Source organism: Mesoplodon mirus (assembly GCF_964341445.2).
Source record: "Mesoplodon mirus genome assembly, chromosome: 5".
Lineage (NCBI taxonomy): Eukaryota > Metazoa > Chordata > Mammalia > Artiodactyla > Ziphiidae > Mesoplodon > Mesoplodon mirus.
Genome location: NC_138980.1, coordinates 91,963,610 through 91,987,933, shown reverse-complemented (window position 1 = coordinate 91,987,933; position 24,324 = coordinate 91,963,610). Strand labels below are relative to the sequence as shown.

The 24,324-nt window shown below is 39.5% G+C and overlaps 1 protein-coding gene across 1 annotated transcript in view; it reads left to right on the top strand.

Moving 5' to 3' along the window:
- Positions 1-24,324, top strand: part of EPB41L4A (erythrocyte membrane protein band 4.1 like 4A) — a gene marked incomplete at its 5' end in the record, with an annotated part of 172,130 nt that overhangs the window by 11,999 nt on the left and 135,807 nt on the right. Inside the window, one exon of the mRNA XM_082623302.1 lies at positions 3,862-3,953. Within this exon, the coding sequence (XP_082479428.1) occupies positions 3,862-3,953 (92 nt within the window). The remainder of the gene's footprint in view (positions 1-3,861; positions 3,954-24,324) is intronic.

The window sequence follows — 24,324 nt, the reverse complement described above, 5'->3', positions numbered from 1 at the left end:
CAAACCAAATTCAACAATACATTAAAAAGATCATATACCATGATCAAGAGGGATTTATCTCAGGAATGCAAGAATGGTTCAATATCAGCACATCAATCGATGTAACATACCACATTAACAGATTGAAGAATAAAAGTTATATAATTATCTCAATAGATGCAGGAAAAGCTTTTAACAAAATTCAACCTCAATTTATGATTAAAAAAAAAAAACTCTGGGCTTCCCTGGTGGCGCAGTGGCTGAGAGTCCGCCTGCCGATGCAGGGGACACGGGTTCGTGCCCCGGTCTGGGAAGATCCCACATGCCATGGAGCGGGTAGCCCCATGAGCCATGGCCGCTGAGCCTGCGCGCCCGGAACCTGTGCTCTGCAACGGGAGAGGCCACAATAGTGAGAGGCCCACGTACCGCAAAAAAAAGAAAAAAAAACAAAACTCTTCACAAAGTGGTTATGTAGGAAACATATCTCAACAAAATAAAGGCCATATATGACAAACCTATAGCCAACATCATACTCAACTGTGAAAAGCTAAAAACATTTCCTCTGAGATCAGGAACAAGACAAGGAGGCCCACTCTTGCTGCTTTATTCAACATAGTATTGGCAGTCCTTGCCACAGCAATTAGATAAGACAAAGAAATAAAAGGAATCCAGTTTGGAAAGGAAGAAATAAAACTGTCATTATCTGCAGGTGACATTATACTGTATATAGAAAATCCTAAAGATGCCATCAGAAATCTATTCGAACTAATAAATGAATTCAGTAAAGTTGCAAGATACAAAATTAACATACAGAAATCTGTTGCAGTTCTATACACTAACAATGAACTATTGGAAAGGGAAATTAAGAAAACAGAAAACAGTCTCATAATTATATCAAAAGAGTAAAATAGGAATAGATCTAACCATGGAAGTAATACTTGTACTTGGAAAACTATAAGACTTTGATGAAAGAAATTGAAGATGACACAAATAGATGAAAATATATACTGTGGGACTTCCCTGGTGGCACACTGGTTAAGAATCCACCTGCCAATGCAGGGGACATGGGTTTGATCCCTGGTCTGGGAAGATCCCACTTGCTGTGGAGCAGCTAAGCCCGTGTGCCACCACTACTGAGCCTGTGCTCTAGAGCCCATGAGCCACAACTACCTAGCCTTCGTGCCACAACTACTGAAGCCTGCACACATAGAGCCCTTGCTCCACAACAAAAGAAGCCACTGCAATGAGAAGCCCGTGCACCACAGCGAAGAATAGCCCCCACTTGCTGCAACTAGAGAAAGCCTGCATACAGCAATGAAGACCCAATGTAGCCAAAAATAAATAAATAAAATAAATTTATTTTAAAAAAAAGAAAATATATACTGTACTTATGTACTGAAAGAATTAATATGGCTAGAATGACCATACTCCCTGAGGCAATCTATAGATTCATCACAATGTCTATCAGAATAGTAGTGGAATTTTTCATAGAACTAGAACAAATAATTCTAAAATGTGTATCAAAACACAAAAGACCCCAAATAGCCAAAGCAGTCTTGAGAAGGAAGAATAAAGCTGCAGGTATCACATTCCATGGTTTCAAGCTATACTACAGAGCTACAGTAATCAAAACAATATGGTACTGGCACAAAAACAGACATATAGATCAATGGAACGGAACAGAAAGCCTAGAAGTGAACCCACACTTATATGGACAATTAATCTATGACAAAGGAGGCAGGAAAATATACAATGGGGCAAAGACAGCTTCTTCAATAAATAGTGTTTGTAAAACTGGACAGCTACATGCAAAAGAATCAAACTGGACTACTTTCTCACATCATATACAAAAATAAACTCAAAATGGATTAAAGATGTAAATGTAAGACCTGAAACCATAAAACTCTTAGAAGAAAACAAACAGTGGGCCCTTTGACATCAGTCTTAGCTATATATTTTTTGGATCTGTCTCCTCAGGCAAGGGAAACAAAAGCAAAATAAACAAATGGGACGACATCAAACTAAAAAGCTTTTGCACGGAAAGGAAACTGTCAAAAAAGTGAAAAGACAGCTTACTGAATTGGAGAAAATATTTGCAAACAATATATCCAATAAGGGGTTAATATCCAAGGTACACAAAAAAGTCATACAACCTAATGGCAAAAAAACAAACATCCTGATTTTAAAATGGGAAGAGGGGGCCTCCCTGGTGGCGCAGTGGTTGAGAGTCCGCCTGCCGATGCAGGGGATACGGGTTCGTGCCCCGGTCTGGGAGGATCCCATATGCCGCGGAGCGGCTGGGCCCGTGAGCCATGGCCGCTGGGCCTGCGCGTCCGGAGCCTGTGCTCCGCAACGGGAGAGGCCACAACAGTGAGAGGCCCGCATACCGCAAAAAGAAAAAAAAAAAAAAAAAATGGGAAGAGGACCTGAATAGACATTTCTCCAAAGAAGGCAAACTGATGGCCAACGGATACATGAAAAGATGCGCTATATTACTAATAATCAGGAAAATGCAAATCAAAAACACAGTGAGAAACCACCTCATACTTGTCAGAATTGCTATCATCAAAAGGCAACAAATAACAAATGTTTGTGAGAACATGGAGAAAAGGGAACCCTCGTACACTTTTGGTGGGAATCAATTTACATTGATTCCCATTACATCAATCAATTTAGTTCTAAATTGATTCCACCACTATGGGCAACAGTATGGGGGTTTCTTGAAAATTTAAATGTAGAACTGCCGTGTAATCCAGCAATTTCACTTCTGGGTTTACCTGAAGAAATCAAAAACACTAATTTGAAAAGATATATGCACTCCAGTGTTCATTGCATCATTATTTACAATAGCCAAGATGTAGAAGCAACCTAAGTGTTCATTGATAGATGAATGGATAAAGATGCAGTGTGTATATACACAGTAGAATACTGCTCAGCCATAAAATAAAAGAAGCCTTGCTATTTGTGACAAAATGCATGGATCCAGAGGGTACTATAGTAAGAGCAATGAGTCAGACAGGGAAAGACAAATACCTGTGGAATCTAGAAACAGAACAAACTGATAAGCCAAAATGAAGGCAGACTTGTAGATACAAAGGACAAATGGATGGTTGCCAGAGGGAGGAGGCCAAATTGGTGAAGGAATTAAGAGGTACAGACCTCCAGTTATGTAATAAATAATCACTGGGATGTAATATACAGCACAAGGAATATGGTCAATAATATCATAGTAACCGTATGGGAAAAGATGATTGTTAAACTTACTGTGTGATCATTTCATAATGTATACACATGTCAAATCCTTATGTAGTACACTTGAAACTAACATAATATTGTATGCATACTATATTTCAATTAAAAAAATAAAACATAAAACCTTACTAAAGAAAATAAGAAAAAATTTTAAAAAGCTTTGGCTATTGTTATTTTAATTTTATATATCTTCTGCATTAGTTGTGAGAGTAATGATGTAGGTGAAAATTGCTTTTTAAAGTGAAAGAACTGTGGGATTTTTAACCAAAGTAAGTTTTTTTGATGAATTTATTAGATGCACTTCATATAAACTGTTATCTTTATTAAAATAATAATTTTGTCTTAAAGATATTTTATAGTCCTATAAGAAAAGAACCTTAAATTAATTTAAAAGGTACAATTAAAAAAATTGTTTTCCAAAGCAATTCATTTAATACTGAAATCCCTTTCTTTGTAATTGAGGCAAAACTTAAAGAGGGAACTATGGGCTAATAAAATTGTTCGCACATGAGCAAAGCTAATAAAAGATGAGAACTGTGACTGTGTCCCACTGAGAAAGACAAGGCACCTTATTAAAAACACACACACACACACAAAACTGTGAATTATTTTTGCAGAAGTCAACGAAAGGTTCCGTTGTCCTTGAGCACGTATTTCGTCACATAAACCTTGTGGAGATCGATTACTTTGGGCTGCGTTACTGTGACAGAAACCATCAGACGGTGAGTACAATGACTTCATATTAAATTTTTCTTGTATAAATTTCACTGTATCTCTGGCTTTTCCTGATCTTTAGGTTTTTGTAACTGAAAATGACTGAAAAACTTAAACATGTTTTCCATTGCTAATTTCTTTGCAATTTTTCCACTTCTGCCGAAAGTTGTAGAGTTGTAGGATTCATAGCTTATGTGTGTGCAGATTTCTTTGTAGGTGGCTTACATAGTTTCTGTTTTTTCGCAGCCATATTATAGAGAGTACTTTCCCTTTGTGCTGTTAGGAGGACTGAATTAGCCATTTAATGTGTGTTAGGAGCCAAGTGGCTAGTCTCTTGAAGTGATAGGCATTATTGCTTTTTAAGAAAGTAAATGGTTAAAGAGTATCTAAAGAAATACAGTGTAAAAAGGTGCCGATCTAAGTTTTATAAGTTGGACGAGCAATTATAAAATAAGGGGTTTTCATTCATGAGCTTCATGGAATAAGAGTAATAAAGGCAACCAAGTTTTTGGTGTAGGATGTTATTTGTTCATGAGGATTTAACTCAAGAATTCCTGACTGGTTGGATGGTAGAGAGGTACTAAGAAAGTTACCACACTGGTTAGTATAGATTCTATTCGGTAAGACTGAAATGCTGTCTCTTGGTGATGAAGAGAGGAAAGACTTTGGAGGTGATGATTTTGAGGTACAAAAGTATATTCATTAATGTGACTTTTGGTTTAAAAGTCTAAGACAGATCTTAACCTCAGATAGACAGTCTTATTTATGCTTATAATGCTTATATGCTTACCTTAAAAATACCGTATTTGACATATCTTTTATTTTTTATACTGTTAAAATAGGTTTCCTCCTCTTTCTTCCTCAGTTGTCCCAGCCTTCACTGGGTCATCTGGGTCTGGGGTCTGTTCACTGAGATACGTGATTGTCTAAGTGGGCCTTTTCTGTCCTGTTCCCAAGAATGTGCTAGGATGAGAAGAGGCGGACAAGTGGAATGCTATTGATGGTGGTAACTTGTGATTTTTCTTGAGCTTGTTCCATAACCTGTTTTGTTTCACATGAGCATTTCACAAAGTAGGAATAAAAGATTGGGTGTGTTGGTTAGCTTTCCATAGGAAGGAATTGCTTTCTAAAGGCGAGTGGTCATTAATGCGTAATGCAAAGAAAGGGAACGGACATACTCAGAAGTTCACTGAATTCTGTCTTGTACAGGCCATAAGTCAATATAGCAGAACTGTAAATCTGTACTGAGAGATTAAATTGAAAGCTATAGAAGATATCTTGCATTACATTCATATTTTTGAAATCGCATTTTTCCTAGCAGAGAGAAATTCAGTTTCCTGATCTTATCTAGTATGTCAGACCTTGCCTGGAAAGATCGACTGTCTTGCTAAAATTATATAGACCTTATCTGTCCTTTTTTTTTTTTTTACATTCCAAAGAAAAAGATGTGAAAAGCTAGAGAATTTTAAACAATGGCTCATATCATTGCAAAAGAATTAGCAGTTGGTATTGGTAGTTTATTTAAAGTTTTCTAGGGCTTATTCAGAACAGAGTTTCTTTTCTGATACCTTTATTCCTAAGGATTCGCATTTGTGATACAGGTCTTAGGAGAAAATAAATTACACAGTTAGAAGGAGAAAACTGTAAAGTCATGCTTTTTATGTGGTAAAAACATCAGATGTGTAAATCACATGAAAAACTATTTTTTTGCCTCCTGAATTTATTTCTTTCTAGTAAACTCAGATAAAATAAAGGTGATTTGTAAACGTGACTTAGTCTTTGTACGTTCAAATGTATTCTTTTATTTTCCTTTTAATTGTAGAAAGCTATGAGAATAAGTTCATGAAAATTTACTCTGACTTTAGGTAACCATTTCTTCAAGGCCTATCATTTCTGCAGGGCTGGGAGAGTGTGTCTGGGTAAGAACGCATGATTCCATTCCTGATTTTCTCCTCTTGGGTTCTGAGGCAGAAGTTGGGATCTCCCTCAGGAAGAAGTGCAGGCAGCCTTTTTAACTCTGGAAGGGCAACCTCCCCAACTGTAAGTTTCTGAGGAGATTGTTAGTAAACCTAACTTCATATTTCCCTATTCACTCTCTATATCCCATAGTTACTTATGGTAAATAAGAATAACTCTTATGTTAGAATAGCACAGGGCATGGGGAAAAGTCCTTGTCCTAAAAGTAGAGGAATGATTTCTGTGAATATGCCTGAATTACTGTCCATTAGATGGGATTTTGTTTATTGCTTTACTCTTACTGCACCCGAAAGTTTATTTCAATGGGGAATGCCTGTGTAACAATCTTTAGTGTAATTAAGATCTACATAGAGAAGACTTTGAGGCCCTAATGGGCACCACTTAGATCAACTCTTGAAGCAAATAAAAAGAGATAGTGGGAAGAGGAGCTGGGGATAAAATGGAAGAAGGATGACAAGGAAAAAGAGATGGCTACATCAGTGAAAAGCTCTCCCTCCTCCTCCCTCCATCAGCAGTGGATCATGCCTTGGGGCCATGCCTGAACTTTGGCTGGGGGTGGGGGAATAGACTGGGCAGCCTGCAGCACTGCTAGTCAGCCTGGTGTGGTTGAAGTATAAACATGCATGTGTAACTGAGTTAGACTGGCAGTGGCTGCAGAGCTGGCAAGGAAGGATTAGGGAGGGCTTTATGCCCACCTCAGAGAATTAGTGTGTGTTGCATGAGAAGATGGGCAGCTACCCTGGAGAATTAGGGCGCAACATGCCTGATGAATATGTCCCTAGGACATGTGGACCCCCACATGGCAGGGAGCTTGTTGTCTGTCCTGGAGAATGGGGGTTACCAAGAGGCCTCAATCCAGGTGTATCAGCCATCACCATTGTTGTCATCAATGTATCGGGAACTGTTGAACATTTTCTTGTGTTCATCACATGCTCACGACAACTGTACAAGTTAAATATTATTATCCTACCATCAGAGATGAAGAAACGGAATCTAAAAAGATTAAACAGTTTCTCCAAAGTCACATAACTAGCAAGTATTAAGATCAGAATTCAAACCCAGTCTTCATGTCTCCAAGACTTTTCAACCACTGTAATATCCTGACTTGAATGTGCGTAAGATAAAGAGGTTTTGCATACTTTGGGCACTAAAGAACTCTCTTTTGGGCTTCCCTGGTGGCACAGTGGTTAAGAATCCACCTGCCAGTGCAGGGGACATGGGTTCAAGCCCTGGTCTGGGAAGATCCCACATGCTGTGGAGTAACTAAGCCCGTGCGCCACAACTACTGAGCCTGTGCTCTAGAGCCTGCAAGCCACAACTACTGAGCCTGCGAGCCACAACTACTGAAGCCCGGGTGCCTAGAGCCCGTGTTGCACAACAAGAGAAGCCACTGCAGTGAGAAGCCCGTGCACCACAACAAAGAGTGGCCCCCGCTCTCCACAACTAGAGAAAGCCCACGCACAGCAACAAAGACCCAACAGAGACAAAAATAAATAAATAAAATAAATAAATTAAAAAAAAGAACTCTCTATGCAATTTACATATTAATGTTTGTTGAGAAGAGTTAAATGGTAATTTCCAATAAGCAAACTTCTCAGATTAACCTGCGGCAAGAGAGCTCATTTAGGCCTTTGTGTGTTGCTGCATTCATGTGGTCGTTCAACTGTTATTTAATGAATACCTAATATATGCAGGCCATGTTCTGGAGCTTTCTATGTTTTTCATGTAGTCTGAGGAATTCTGAGGAAAGGGAATTTACTGCCTGGAATATTAAATGAAAAAATAAAGATTTTATGTACATTCCATGGAACCAAGTCCTGGGAAATTCATGTAGCAAACACATTGATTTAGGTGTTATGTATGTGTAAAGAGTAACAGCTGGACAGAAATAAATCTTGTAAAAGCTAACATCTCTCTAAGGGTACAGCTGACTTGATTTGGAACACCCTGGGCATCATAATTTCTTAACTTCACTTCTCAGGATGGGTCTGTAAAAGAATCTCTGGAAAATAAAAACAGTTCTTTGTGAAGACACGGTTACTGAGACTGAATTAACACAGTGCCGCCTGCATTACCTCAGGCTTTTTTTTAGAAAGCACCCTCTTAAGGATGAACCATGGGGGAGACTTCCCTGGCGGTCCAGTGGTTAAGACTTTGCCTTCCAATGCAGTGGGTGTGGGTTCGATCCCTGATTGGGGACCCCACATGCCTCGTGGCCAAAAAACCGAAACATAAAACAGAAGTAATATTGTAACAAATTCAACAGAGACTTTAAAAAAATGGTCCACATCAAAAAAAATCTTTAAAAAAAAAGATGCACTGTGGGCTTCATGTACTTGCAGTTTCTTTCCTTAATGACAGCAATAGTGAAAGCACTTAGCCTGGGCCTAGAACCTCCGTTCTGTTCTGCTCTGGCCTGTGTCATCAGGTTCGTTCTTAATCCAGACTGGTCTGTGCGGGGTATGTCTCTTTTATATCTGGGCCGTGGTTCAACTTACAGAAAATTTCCAGCCGTGATGGAAGATGTCTGTGAGGCCATCTGTCATAAGGGTTACAAGAACACACCAGCTTTGTCGAATGACCCTGCCACTTACTGGCTGTAAATATTTTAAATTCTCTTAAAGTACTGACCCTTAATCTAGAACAGCAGAACTGCTGGGAGAGTGGGCTGCGTCCAGTGTGTTCTAGGCCTGCCAATCACCAGTTGAGTGGCCGTTCATTGGGAACACCTTCCTGTTCTCCACGTGGCGTGTGGCCAGGAGCTTAGCTTGGTGTGTCTTTACTTTGAATGGGTACCAGCTCTCTCTGCTCAGTGTCTTAATCCCCAGCATCTGTGAATATGTCACCTTATATGGCAACAGGGACTTTGCAGGTGTGACTAAATTAAGGATCTTGTGATGGGGAGATTATCCAGGTGTGACCAATATAATTACATGAGTTCTTATACATGAAAGAGGAGGCAGGAGAGTCAGAGGAGATGTGACAGTTGGATGCAGAGATCAAAGTCATGTATTCGCTGGAAGGAGGCCTTGATGCCAGGAAGCCAGGTAGCCTCTAGAAGTTGGAAAGGGCAAGGCAAGGGTTCTCCCCTGGTTCCCCCAGAAGGAGCACAGCTCTGCCTACACTTAGGTTTTTAAGCCCAGTATCTTAGTCAGTTTGGGCTGCCTTAGCAAATTACCACAGACTGGGTGGTTTAAACAAACAACATTGATTTCTCACAGTTCTAGAGGCTGAAAGTCTGAAAGCAGGGTGCCAGCATGGTTGGGTTCTGGTGAGGGTCCTTTTCCAGGTTGTGGACAGCTGACTTCTTGTAACTTCACATGGTAAAAGAGTTCTTACAAGAGCACTAATCCCATTCCTGCTTGACCGAAGCACCTCCCAAAGGCCCTACCTCCAAATACCATCACATTGGGATTAGGGCTTTAACATGTAAACTCCCGGCGGTGCCAGACACAAACATTCAGTCTGTTATACCTACTGAGACCATTTTGGACTTTTGGCCTTCGAAATTGTCAGATAATAAATTTCTGTTGTTTTAAGCCACCAAGTTTATGGTCATTTGTTGCAGCAGCAGAAAGAAACCAATACAGATGGTTACTGTGGGAAGCATTTTATCTTGCTTGCTCAGTGGAAACTTGAGGGCCTTCTTGTTTGGTTTCACCATGTTAGGCAGAAACCTGAGATACAGTTACTTTCCTGGGTAATAATAGCATATAACCTTCTGCAGATGCTCAGGATTTCTGTGATTAGGGCTACATGTGTATCTGCAGATGTCTGTGAGTAATATTAGTTGCTGCTTCAAGATTATCTAGATTCCTTATTATGAAGGAGGGATGGTAAGATCTGTTAATGATAGGCAGAGAATTGAAATTACGATACAGGCCTATTCCCTTTAATAATTGGGTGAATTTGAAATTACTCTGAAGCTGGAAGGAACATGAGATGCCTTTGGGTGTTCAGAAGTTATTATAAGTGGAATGTGTGTGGTAGAACAGACAACTGCCTTTGGAGTCACAAGATAGGTCTGAGTCCTATGTCTGCTTCTAAGAATGGTCAAGTCATTTCATTTTTCTGAATATTGAGAATAATGCCTTCCCAGACCCAACATTCAGGATTGCTGTAGGACCAAATTAGAGACCACACATATACTATAAGGTGTTAAACATTTTGAGGGCCTTTCCTGTTGAAACTAGGATGGAGGAAAATATTGCTGGTGATACATATTTTTAAAAGGTGGAATAGAGGAAAGAAGGAAACAGTCTGGGGGAAAGAAGAGAGAAAATCAAATAAGCTTTGGACTCTGAAACAGCTTTGGAGATTTTTGAAGATGAGTTTTGTTGATATTGAAAGCAGTAATAAGAATAAATGTGATATCTCAATACTACTTCTGGTTTTAAAATTAGTGGTTATAATCACATCTCGTTTTAATGTTAGCACTTGAGGTGTCTTTACAAATTACTCCTTCAAATGCAGATTCTATCCAGGTAGAGCTTTTCTCAGAATATGGCATTCAACCTGCTGAATCTGCTGTCCTATGACTTCAGAAGTCAAAGAAGGAGGGAGACAGGTAGCATACAGATTCAGTCAGCATGTGAATGTCCTCTTCCCTAGTGAACTCTTCTTTGCTTCACCAAGACAATAAAAGAAATCAGATGGAAGCCCCCTAACTCCTTAACCCTTCTCACACACTTAGTTGCTTCTTACCCATCCTTTCCTCTCCTCTCAGTGGAAGAGCGCCAGTGCCTCTGCCCTGGATTTTATCACCTCTCATTTCTTCTGCATCTTCAGCCCTCTCCCGCTCTGTTCCCTTTCTTCTGTCAAGGTTTGGGCGTGTTTAAATCTCTCACATTTAAAACCACCCTTCCCGCACTCCCATGCGATCCTTTGTCTACTGCCGTATTGACTCCCTCTGTGTCACACCTAAACTCCAGAAAGCTTTGCCTAAATTCATCACCTCCACTTCTCAAATCTAATTCATCCTTTTTTTAAAAAAAAAAAACACATTTATTTATTTATTTAGGCTGCTCTGGGTCTTAGTTGCAGCACACAAACTCTTAGTTGCGGCCTGCATGTGGGATCTAGCTCCCCAACCAGGGATTGAACCTGGGCCCCCTGCATTGGGCGTGCAGAGTCTTACCCTCTGGACCACCAGGGAAGTCCCCATCAAATCTCATTCATTCTTAAACTTCTTACAGTTCAGCTTTGATGCCCATCATACACTGAAACGGTCCTCAGGGTCGTCACTAGTTGCTACATCCAAGTGACACTTTCAGCCCTTATCTTCCTTTCTGTTGTTGCATTGACCCTTGTTCTTAAAATCTTCTCATTTTGCTCTTCTGACAACACGTTCTCCTTTTTTTTCTCTTTTCAAGTTTTCTTCTGGTTATTCCTATTCAATCTTCTTTATGATCACTTTTCCTTGGCCTTTTCCTAAAAATGTTGATATGATTTTGTCCATGGTTTTCTTATGTTCTGACTGAATATAGGCTCACACACTTATGCTACTTCTTCTGGCACTATTTTTTTCTGAAATAATTTCCTTAAAAAAAAAACAAAACTAAACTGTGTATATATTTGTATCCTCCCCACCACCCCCAAATGCTCTGAGGATTATTGAGCAAAAATGATCCCATCCATTGAGCACTAGCAGGCAGGCGCTGCCATGAGTAATGGTATTCTTCTTTGCATTACGATTTGTTGTATTTTGCAGTGTGAGTGTGAGATTTCACTTTCTGTAACTTTAGCTTCTGGCAAATGCCCGTAATGACTGATAAAATGTGTGTAAGTGATCACACAAGTCCTATTGCAAAGAGAGAAATGAAATTTGTCATGTTGGATTATTACAAATTGAAACTTTTATAGCCAAGACATGGAAACAACCTAAGTGTCATCAGTGGATGAATGGGTAAAGATGTGAGATATATGTATGTATAAATAAAGTAATGGAATGTTATTTAACCATATAAAGAAGGAAATCCTGCCATTTTCAACAACATAGATGGATCTTGAGAACATTAGGATAAGTGAAATAAGTGAGACAGAGAAAGGCAAAGACTGTATAATCTCACTTATATGTGGAATCTATAAAAGCCACACTCATGGATGCAGATAACAGATTAGTGGTTACCAGAAGTGGGAGGTGGGGGATATGGGTGAAGGTGGTCAAAAGGTAAAATCTTCCAGTTATGAGATGAGTTCTGGGAATGTAATGTACAGCATGGTGACTATAGTTAACAATGCTCTTTGTATATTTGAAAGTTTCTGAGAGACTAGATATTGAAAGTTCACATCACAAGGAAAAAAGACTGTGTGAGGTGATGGATGTTAACTAAACTTAATTGTGGTGATCATTTCACAATATATACATATATCAAATCATTATGTTGTATGTCTTCGACTAATACAGTGTTTTTTTAAACAAATTTCAATGAAGTATAGTTGATTTACAGTGTTGTATTAATTTCTGCTGTACAACAAATTAACTCAGTCATAAGTATATATATTTTTTTCCATTCTGGTTTAGCACAGGGTACTGAATATAGTTCCTTGTGCTACACAGTAAGACCTTGTTGTTTATTCATCCTATATATACTGGTTTTATCTGCTAATCCCAAACTCCCAATTCTTCCCTCCCCCACCCCGCTCCCTCTTGGCAACCACAAGTCTGTTCTCTATGTCTGTGACTCTGTTTCTGTTTCGTTGATATGTTCGTGTTGTATTTTAGATTCCACATATAAGTGATGTTATATGGTATTTGTCTATCTGACTTATTTCACTTAGTATGATAACCTCTAGGTCCATCCATGTTGCTGCAAATGGCAGTTTCATTCTTTTTTATGGCTGAGTAATATTCCATTATATATATATGTGTATATATATATATACATATATATATATATATATATGCCACATCTTCTTTATCCATTCATCTGTTGATGGACACTTAGGTTGTTTCTATGTCATGACTATTGTGAGTAGTGCTGCTATGAACATAGGGGTGCCTGTATCTTTTTGAATTATAGTTTTGTCTGGGTATATGCCCAGGAGTGGGACTACTGGATCATACGGCAACTCTATTTTTAGTTTTTTGAGGAACCTCCATACTATTTTCCATAGTGGCTACGCCAATTTACAATCCCACCAACACTGTAGGAGGGTTCCCTTTTCTCCATATCCTCTCCAGCATTTGTTATTTGTAGACTTTTTAATGATGGCCATTCTGACTGGTGTGAGATGGTACCTCATTGTAGTTTTGATTTGCATTTCTCTAATAGTTAGCAATGATGAGCACCTTTTCATATGCCTATTGGCCATCTGTATATCTTCTTTGGAGGAATGTCTATTTAGACCTTTTGCCCACTTTTCAGTTGGGTTGTTTGTTTTTTTGTTATTGAGTTGTATGAGCTGTTTGTATATTTTGGACATTAAGCGCTTGTCTGTCGCATCATTTGCAAATATTTTCTCCCAGTCTGTAGGTTGTCTTTTCATTTTGTTTATGGTTTCCTTTGCTGTAGAGAAGCTTGTAAGTTTGATTAGGTCCCCTTTGTTTATTTTTGCTTTTATTTCTATGGCCTTGGGAGACTGACCTAAGAAAACATTGGTATGATTTATGTCAGAGAATGTTTTGCCTATGTTCTCTTCTAGGAGTTTTATGATGTCATGTCTTATGTTTAAGTCTTTAAGCCATTTTGAGTTTATTTTTGTGTATGGTGTGGGGGTGTGTTCTAACTTCATTGATTTACATGCGGCTCTCCAGCTTTCCCAACACCACTTGCTGAAGAGATTATCTTTTCCCCATTGTATATTCTTGCCTCCTTTGTCAAAGATTAACTCTCCATAGGTGTCTGGGTTTATTTTTGGGCTCTCTATTCTGTTCCATTGATCCATGTGTCTGTTTTTGTGCCAGTACCACACTGTTTAGATTACTGTAGCTTTGTAGTATTGTCCATAGTCTGGGAGGGTTATGCCTACTGCTTTGTTCTTTGTCCTAAGGATTGCTTTGGCAATTCTGGGTCTTTTATGATTCCATATAAATTTTAGGATTATTTTTTCTAGTTCTGTGAAAAATGTCTCAGGTAATTTGATAGGGATCGTATTATATCTGTAGATTGCTTTGGGTAGGATGGCCATTTTAACAATATTAATTCTTCCAATTCAGGAGCATGGGATATCTTTCCGTTTCTTTGAATCACCTTCACTTTCCTTTATTAATGTTTTGTAGTTCTCAACATGTAAGTCTTTCACCTCCTTGGTGAGGTTTATTCCTAAGTATTTTATTTCATTGTTGCAGTTTTAAAAGGGATTGTTTGTTTGCATTCCCTTTCTCATATTTCATTGCTAGTGTAAAGAAATGCAACCGATTTCTGTATGTTAATCTTGTATCTTGCTACTTTGCTTCTAGTAGTTTTTGTGTGGAGTCTTTAGGGTTTTCTATATTTAGTATCCTGTCATCTGCATATAATGACAATTTTACCTCTTCCTTACCAATTTGAATACCTTTTATTTCTTTTTCTTGTCTGATTGCTGTAGCTAGAACTTCCAATACTATGTTGAAGAGAAGTAGTGAGAGTGGGCATACTTGTCTTGTTCCAGATTTTAGGAAGGCTTTCAGCTTTTCACTGTTAAGTATTATATTGGCTGTAGGTTTGTCATAGTAGCTTTTATTATGTTGAGATATGTTTCCTCTATACCCACTTTGGTAGGAATTTTTATCATGAATTTATGTTGAATTTTATTGAATGCTTTCTCTTTTCCTTTCTTTCTTTTTTTTTTTTTTTTGGCTGCATCGTGTGGCATGTGGGATCTTAGTTCCCCAACCGGGGATTGAACCTGTGCCCCATGCATTGGAAGCGCAGAGTCTTAACCACTGGACTACCAGAGAAGTCCCTACTTTTTCTGCATCTGTTGATACGATCATGTGGTTTCTGTCTTTTCTTTTATTGATGCAGTATGTAACATTGATTTGCATATGTTGAACTATCCTTGTGATCCTGAGATGAATCCAACTTGGCTGTGGTGTTATATGTCAATTATATCTCAATAAAACTGGGAGGAAGAGCCTTTACTATCTAAGCATCTTCAGGTATCTGGCAAAGATCAAGAAGCAGAAAGGTCTTCTTCGGTAGCCCTTTGACCATCATAAACAGTGCAGCAGCCTGGGAGGACTGATGACAAAACATCAAGGGTACCTGGAAAAAAAAACACACAAAAAAATGGCTGGAGGCTCTTCATGAGTCCAGGGGCCTGGAAGGGAATGCCAGAAGCATCTTCATAGGGACCCCCAGCAGTGAAGCTTCTCATTTTCCTGCTGTTGATTATATCACTCTTCCTACATAATCTCATCTGCTCCATGGTTTAGATTACTATCTAAAAAGCTCAGTTGACCCTCAAATTTGTATCACCAACCCAGACATCTCAAGACATTATACTGTGTACAGACTCTCTGGATTCATACAACTCTATACTTGGGAGAGGTGTGTGGCATTGGGTGAGTCTTCTCATTTGTCCAGGCCTCAGTGTCCCCATTTATGAAGTGGGGATAATAATAGTATCAGCTTCAGAGGGTGGTGGTGAAGGGTAAAGGAGTCTATAAACACCCAGACTAGTGCTTTAAATGGTGTGGTCAGTGCAGTATAAGTGTTTGCTCTTATTCTGTACTTGGATATTCTTAAGGTTCCTCCAACACAACATATTCAAAACTGAAGTCATCATCTCTCCCTCCAGATGTGCTCTTTTTTTTTAATATTCTTGACAGTAGTGATTTTCCAGAATTAAAGAAAAAAAACTATGTACCTGTGTATAATTTTAGGTTGAGAATAAAAATTTTATCCTAAGTTTAAATAGATGCAAAATTTTGGTTTATCATGAGTACCAACATTGCAAAATCTGTCACATTACTCTTAAATGTATCTTAAATGTATACTCTTAAATGCATCTCTATATCATAGCAATTTTGGTACTCATCATCAGTGTTTAAAAAGTAGACGTGAACAAGTTCTACATTAAAAGTCAGAATTGTCTTTGTTCCTTTTATCTTCTTCGTATTCTACTTTCTTCATAGAATTTTCTCTTATTATATTTTTATTAATAAAATATATTTATCCATAACAATATTTTATATAGAAATTGAAAGTTTAAAAGTTTATTTCATGAGACCTTAAGGCTTTATTATTGAGCCATAAGAATAGTTATTATTACCAAGGTTTTCAATTAAAACAGCAAAATATTATGCATTTTAATAACTCTTAAACATAAAAAGTGAACATTTATTGGAAGTGCATCTCAATGAAGTAATGGGCTGCTTCTTCTCAGTTAGTTCATGTACCCCTGAATGATTATAATATATTCCTGGAGTGAGATAGGGCTCAGCATCAGTTTTATTCCTATTTCTTGTCTTTATAAGGATGAGCACTGAGTAACCTTATCTACTAAAGGAGTTAGATTGAAAAGGAAGGAGTTTTGATAAAAGAAGATCACTTAATTCCTTGAACGCTCCTGAGTTATACGCCAAAAAAATCACATAGTGATCTGTCATCTAAAATTATTTTCAGTAATCTTTCAGATATCTCCAAGGCTCTGTAGTCATCACCAACCCCTCTCAATCTGCTCTGAGAGCAGAGATTTCTCAGACCACTCATTGCGTTCTCCTTCAGTTTATTTAGTTTGAAAGCAGTGAAATCAAAAGTGCCTGAGTGGAGAACAATTTGTTAATCATTATAGTAATTCAATTTCAGAATTTCTGGGAGATGTATTCAAAATGCTTTACCAAAATTTATCAAAACAGTATTAATTATGCTTTTTCTCTTTTACTTAGAAGCATCTGATGTAATCTACTTTGGTTATACAGGATTAGGAAAATTTTAAATTGTTAATTTTAATGAACATTTGCCAATACATGATTTTTGGTAAAATGCTTTTATCTATAGTTATGTATTTTATATTTTTATCAGAATTGTGGAGCTGTAGGTTTAGTTAATCCAGTTTATGGAAAATGTCCAACATATTACTTTGGCAAAGCCAGTTACTGTCAAACCGCTGAGCTAAACCAGTGTACATTCTGTCATTTGTCAATTTAAATAAAAATGTTAACATGTATTCTGTGACGAGTACTTCACTTTGGAATTTGATTTCTGAGATGGGTAGACAGATAAGGCACAGTGTTTTGTCACTTAGATGAGATAGGCTTACTAGGGCTTTGATTTGTTTTATTCTGCGGGACTCTTCCTCATGAGCTAGGCCTATTTTTATATATTTTGATAGTAGCTGGACAATGGAAGTTGCAAGATCATGAAACAGACTCCTTTTGCTGCCTTGTTCTATAATATACCTGAATTCCGAACAACCCAGCCAAGGACCAAAATACCATGTTTCTTTCATTTTGCCTAGTCCTCACCAGAAAGACGTGTAAGGTAGGGAAAGACAGAAAGCCCTGTTCTTCTGGTTTAGGGTGTTTTATTTAAGGCAACTTTGCTGACACCGGTATTTAAAAATGTTTCTATCTTTCTGCTGGGGAATTGTCTACATCCTGGGGCAGAGCGCCCTAGAGTTTAAAAGGGTGAGAGGTGCCTTCCTGCTGTAAATGGAAAAAGAGGGTGGTGAAAGGGGAGGGCAGAGGGGAGAGCTGGCAGGACCTCTCATCAGGTCTGTGCTCACGTAGATCAGGTCTAGAAAGAGTATGTGTGTAAAGAGGGTAAATCCTGAGAGTTCTCATCACAAGGAGAACCATTTGTTTCTTTTCTTTTTATTGTGTGTATATGAGAAGATGGATGTTAGCTGAACCTATTGTGGTGATCATTTCACAATATAGGTAAATTATACCATTGTGCTGAATGCCTTAAACTTACACAGTGATGCCAATTATTTCTCAGTAAAAGTGGGAAGAAAAATGTATATGGAAGTTGAGAATCTGGGAATTAAGTCCCTTAAAACTATCTGTTGTCTTTGTACCCTTTAGGAAGTCCTCATCGTTGCATCCCTGAGGTGCCTGCCCCTCTGTCTGAATACCTTAGTGAATGCCGCCACTCATGCTAGGGTGTCATCCTTAACTCTACTGTCTCTCCTCCTCAGAGCTAACCCATCACCAGGTCCTGTCAGTTCTACTCCTTTATAACTAGCATGACTTGTGTAATTCATCATCTAACCCAGGGTACTTTTGAGAGTGAAAAGGGTCACTGTTCGTAACTAAGCTAGGGCAGCAGTTGTCAGCAGGACTTATGGTTACCTCTTAACCTCCCAGCCCTGAATCCTGGTTGAGGTGCTTCCTGGTGGCTCAGTGGTTAAGAATCCGCCTGCCAACGCAGGGGACTCGGGTTCAAGCCCTGGTCTCGGAAGATCCCACATGCCGCGGAGCAACTAAGCCCGAGCGCCACAACTACTGAGCCTGTGTTCTAGAGCCCGTGAGCCACAACTACTGAGCCCACGTGCTGCAACTACTGAAGCCTGCGTACCTAGAGCCTGTGCTCCACAACAAGAGAAGCCACTGCAATGAGAAGCCTGCGCACCGCAACGAAGAGTAGCCCCCGCTCGACTCAACTAAAGAAAGCCCGCGTGCAATGAAGACCTAATGCAGCCACAAATAAATAAATAAATAAATTTATTAAAAAAAAAATCTAGCACGGGAGCCTGGATTTCTGCAAAAGCTTTCCGACTGGTCTTCCTGTCTTTGCTCTTGCTCTCTTCCATGTTTTGCCGCCGGCAGTTGCGGTTTTCTTTCAGAAAGACTACTTTAAGGATGTCTCCTCTGTGGCTTCAGATTCTTTAATGGGTCCCAAAGGAAAAATTCAGGAATTCCTTAACAAGAATTACAAGGTCCTTCAAGAAATGTGGCCCTTGGTTGCTCTAGAGCTTTTCTTGCATGGTAATTCTTCAGTCCCCCACCAATCATCCTCCCCCCAAACCCACACTCCATGTACATGAAAGCTACACTCAACTACCTGCAGCTCCTTACCTGAACTGTAGTATCTCCGTGATATACCTGCTGCTTCCCCGGCCTGAATACCCTCCTCGTCCTCCGCGCCTCATTTTTACCTGTTGATCCTGCTCTTCCTTACCACCTGATTGAGCAGTCTCTGATATTAGTCTCCTCCCGAAGCTTTCTCTCACCCCACAAGTGCCCTAGGCTACCCCCTGTCATCACACACTGCAAGTCCCACATTGTATTTTTCTCTTAAATAATATCCCCCACTAGATTGGAAACTCCTTGAGGGGAGGGGGGAGGGCTTATGTCCTGTTTCTCACTCTGTTACCACCTCTGCCACTGCCAACTAAGTGATCTCTCACCTAGACAAATGGCAGGCCAGAGACAGGTCAGGCCTTGACAAGAATGCTTCTGCCTTGCCTTTCTGTGTCTGTTTGCTGCCTCCTTTCCCTGCTGTTCTTTGAATTTATTGCTTTGGTTCTCTTAAGAAAGACCTCTGCTGCTGTTTATTTTAACCAGACTTCGGAGATATATATATCTATATATGTATGTGTGTATTTATTTTTTTTAAAGCTTTACTGAGATGTTAGGAAGTTACGTTGGAAGTATCTGGAATTGCAAGAAATTGCAGATACATGCTATCCTTAGTGCGCTGGCAGCTACTGGGTGCTGTTGAGAGTATTCCTCTCTAGTAAGAGGTAGCGTAGTGTGTGGTAGAAGGAAATGTATGAGGATTTGAGTTCAGGTAATGACACCGGCGGCTGTATGGTTGTGGGTCCCGTGGTTTTTAAAAATTTGTTCATAATAAACTATTCTTAATAAGACAGGTTTTCCTCTTTCTCTATAGCTGTTGAACAGTTTCTATTAAGAAAGGAAGTGATGGTGCTTTTCTGGAGCTGGTTTCCATTCACAGTGGGTCTGATCTCTTCTGAGCCCAGTCATGTGCTGCATAGTGAGAATTCAGGAGCTGGCCTGCTGGAAAGAACCCCAGGAAGTGCTGAGAGAAGAGCCTGTCCACCTGCCAGCTGCTCCTGCTTTCCTCCCTGCTCTAGCCCTTAGGGAGAAGCAGAGCTTGCTCTGATTGTTTGTTGTGTGTGTTGATTTTGCCATGGTTTCAAAAATGCTTTTGAAGGACCTAGATTTGTCTAGAGTTGGCTCCATGGTGTATCTTGAACCTAACCCTCTTGTAGTTCTTTTTTCTCTCTTCCTTTTCCTTCAGATGGTTGATCATAATAGGCACAAATGTGTCTTCCATGGGTCATGTATAATAATACATTTTACCCTTCAGCTTTCATAAATTTGTCTTCCAGCTTTAGCGAGTTGAGGCACTGAATTCTATATTTCTTCATTAATGGCACCAGTGTCTCTTTTTTTTAAACCAAAAATAGATTAAAAGGAGAAACACTTGGACATGATAAAGGTACAAAATACTTTAAAACAAAACTCTGGAATGGTACAAACTTCCCTGTATATACATATCCACATATATTTGCATATATAACAAAGTATGCAGGTATGCTAAGTGTTCTTCTTGTCAGTAAAACAGGTTTTCTGTGACCAGTTTCTGTGACCCACACCTGCTTAGCTGTATAAGTGCATGAGAAGAATATTGCTGGTTTCCTTACCATGAAGATTTTATTAGATTATCCTTCCACCTGGTTAACTCAGAATGAGCTATACAGGATGGAATTTCAGACAGTTGATTGGCTAATGGAAAAGCAGCGGTTTTAGAGTTAATGATTCTAGACATTTTCCTGATTATCATAGGAAACTAGTTTTTTTTTTTTAATCTAGTGTTTTGATACAAACCTCTGATAAGTTGACCTTGATTTAACCTTATTCTGAATCTTAAGTGGATTTTCTTCATGAATATAAAAAGATTTGATTGGGATGTTCCAGAAGCATACTGATAAAATGCATTATTTTCTATATTATTTTCTCTAGAATTTCATAAAATGTCAAATATATTGCATGTGCTAAAAGCTAAGATGACTAGTTTGTCCATTTTTGTGTGACCTGTTCTAGTGGGACAGATGCTCCAGGAATTGCTCAAAGTTGGGCAGGTACTTTTTGGGGCGACAGAGGCAAGACTTACCCACTTTCTCTTTTGGACTGTGAATTTTCAAAGTAGGTTTTTGAGTTAACGAAAGTAGGCCCTTTAAAAGCTGACGATATATAGGAGCTTAATTTTTTCTTGCCCCGATGCTCACCACTTTTTTGGGGTTGCAGGATATTTTATAGAGAATATTCACTTAGGAAACGTCTTGTTTACAGTGTGATATCCTTCCTCTCATCAGCGCCCCTGACCTGGGACTGTGAAGAGATAAGAGCATTTGCTATTTCTCATCTCCGCTGAGTCATGGAGCAAATACTTACTGGGTAACCACTGTGTCTCAGGTGCAGTGGTCGGCAAGAGACAAGGTCCCTCGCCTATATTCTAGGGAGAGACAGATCGTAAATATGTGTTCAAATATCATGTAGTGATGAGTGCTTTGAAAATAATATAAGATGTGCCAGAGTGACTGGGAGGCTCCTTCTGTTGAGTGGTCAGAAACAGCCTCTCTGAGATGACATTTAAACTGAGACTTGAATGGCAAGAAGGGAGGGGCATGGTAGGCAGAAGGAACAGCTGTTCAGTGGCCTAAGGCGGGGACAACTATGAAGTCTTCTAGAATTGAAAAAAAGACTAGTGGTGCTAATAGTAGTGAGAAGGAGGGTGACAAAGTGACCGGTAGGCAGGGTCTGTATTACAGAGTGCCCAGCAGCCTATGGTAGGCTGGGTATATGGGAATCTTTTGAAAGTTGAAGCTAAGAAGTGATGGGACCTGACTGAGGAGCTGGGTTTTGGGAGTGGGGAGTCAGGTTAAGCTTGAACAGGTGAAGCTTCATATGCCCAGTGGACATCCAGGTGGAGATGTTAGGCTAGTAGTTGGGCTCCTGAGAGGTTAGAGTCACATTTGGGAGTCCCTAGGTTTTTAGAGTCATGAGACTTTAAGGTTTTTAAGGTCATTTAGGGAGAAATAGACTATAAATGCAGAGCAGAGGGGCAGGGCTGCCATGTACATCTTTGCCCACCGTGTAATTCGGGCCTCTGGAGTTAGGCACAGCTGTGTGTAGTGGTGCTGAATAGGAGCTCCAGGTCCTATTTACTGCATAACCCCTGGGGTTGGCTTGGCTTCTCTGTGACAAATTACATGGTTACTTAAAGCCATGTTTACATTCAGTTACTAGAACAGAGTTTAAAAACAAACTCTAGTTTAACCACCTGTGTATTATTTCAGTTACTACAGTTTCAGAGTATGTCAGATTTAAGATTTTATTTCAAGATGAAAATGATTCCATAGTCTAAACCGTGATGCCTCACTTATCTAGATGTTAGAAATGTGTAGGTAGCAACTTCAGTTATCAAAAATATAGACAAAACTTCTTGAAGAAGAACTAAAGTCTCTTGAGCAGCACAAAATTGATATCTTAAAGTTCACTCACAGCATTTAGGACTTTTCTCATAGAATCTGTCATCCTTAAGACCTGTTTGTTTTTATTTCTAAGAAGAAATCCCGGGACTTCCCTGGTGGCGCAGTGGTTAAGACTCTGCGCTCCCAATGCAGGGGACCCGGGTTCGATCCCTGCTCAGGGAACTAGATCGTACATGCATGCCGCAACTGAGACCCAGTGCAACCAAATAAATAAAAAAGAATATGAAAAAGAAATCCAAACTCATTTGTGATTAGATACATTGGCCCCTGAGAGATTAGGACAGCCTGTTAGATGCAATTGTAGAGCAGCCTGACTGGAGATAGTCGTGGCTTGGCAGGAAGGCATGTCCAAGGAATGATCTGTGGGCTTCTAGGAGATAGAATAGTTGGTCCCTATAATCCAACATAGTTCTGTTAACAACCAAAAAACCAACTCATGTCTGACCTCTTTATTTGTGATAAAACTAGTATATTTAGAATTCAGAAAGATATACAGAAAAATTGATATATTTGTGGATTAAATGAAAAAGTGATGGTTAAATTGAAAGATAGTTTAGTTGGTTAAGCCTTAAGCAGAGAGAACTGATTTTTGAATTATATCAACTTAGAAGGAAGTCTCTAGGAAGGAAGTCTTCCAGGGCTTACAATATTGATACCAGTAACTGGGATGAAGCTATGGAGGGCTAGGGCATGCTCACCAGGTTCACAGATGATTTAAGCACAGGAGGAAAAGCAAGCATGTTGTATGCAAGAGTGAGGAATCAAAGAGATCTTGATGAATTGGCACATGTTCCTGTTAATCATGGCTGTATAACAAGCCACCTCAAAATTTAGTGACTTAAGACAACTCTGGGAATTCCCTGGCAGTTCAGTGGTTAGGACTCCGTGCTTTCACTGCCAAGGGTGTGGGTTCAATCCCTTTTTGGGGAACTAAGAATCCCACAAGTCATGTAATGCAGCCCCCCCCCACAAAAAAAAGGCAACTCTACTCATAAACCTGTGGTGAGGACAGGGCTTGGCAGGGACAGCTCAGCTCTGCATCACTTAGTCTCAGCTGGAGAGGCTCAAAGGCTGGAGGCTGAAGTTATCTGAAATCTCAGCCATGTGTCTGGTGGTTGGTGTTGGCAATGGCTTGGGCTTGGCTGGTGGTAGAACACCTACATCTGGACTTTACATGTTGTTGCTTGCCTTCCTCACAGGGTAGAGTTTGGGTTCCCAGGGCAGGCATCCAGAGGAAGATAGGGAGGGAGGGAGGGGCAAAAGCAGTATCACCTTCTATGACTAAGCTCAGAAGTCAGAGAGTATTACTTTTGCTGTATTCTACTGATTTGAAGTGAAGAGAAGGCCAGCCTGCATTTAAAGGGAAGAGAGATTAGATTATCCCATTTAATGGGAGGAGTGTCAACTAAATTTGCACACGTTTTAAAACATGAGAGTCTATTTTCCAGACAAAAATTACTTCTCTTCCTCCTACATATAAAATGCACCTATCCCTCCCAAGGCCTTCGCAAATCTCATTTATTATGACATTGGACTCAGACTTAAGGTCCAAGAGCCCATCAGGGCAGACCCTTTGGGTATTGTTCTTCAAGTGCAATCCCTTGAATATAGTTCCTCTTGATCTGAAGACCTGTGAATTAAGAGGGTAAGAAATATATATCCACATACCCCACCACCATTCAGCATATAGTGATGGGACACACATGGGATAGGATAATTGGTATAAAGAGTTGCATTTAGAATGAGGGAAAACAGGAGGCACATAGCAATCACTAGTCCATAACAGTTCTGAAATCTAGCTAGGCACATGTAGCCATTTCTTTGATTAGAGCTTGGTCTTACTTCTTGTGACAGTTGGCTCTGCCCTCTGGGCTTTTGGTTCTGTTCTCTGAGTTTTCCTTCTCTTTCTATAAAAGTAATGTATGTTTGCAGCTGAGTAGTATTTTCAGTCTGCTTTTTGCCTGATGAAGATTGGGGTCCAAAGGCCTCTTTTCAGTGTGTAGGACCTCT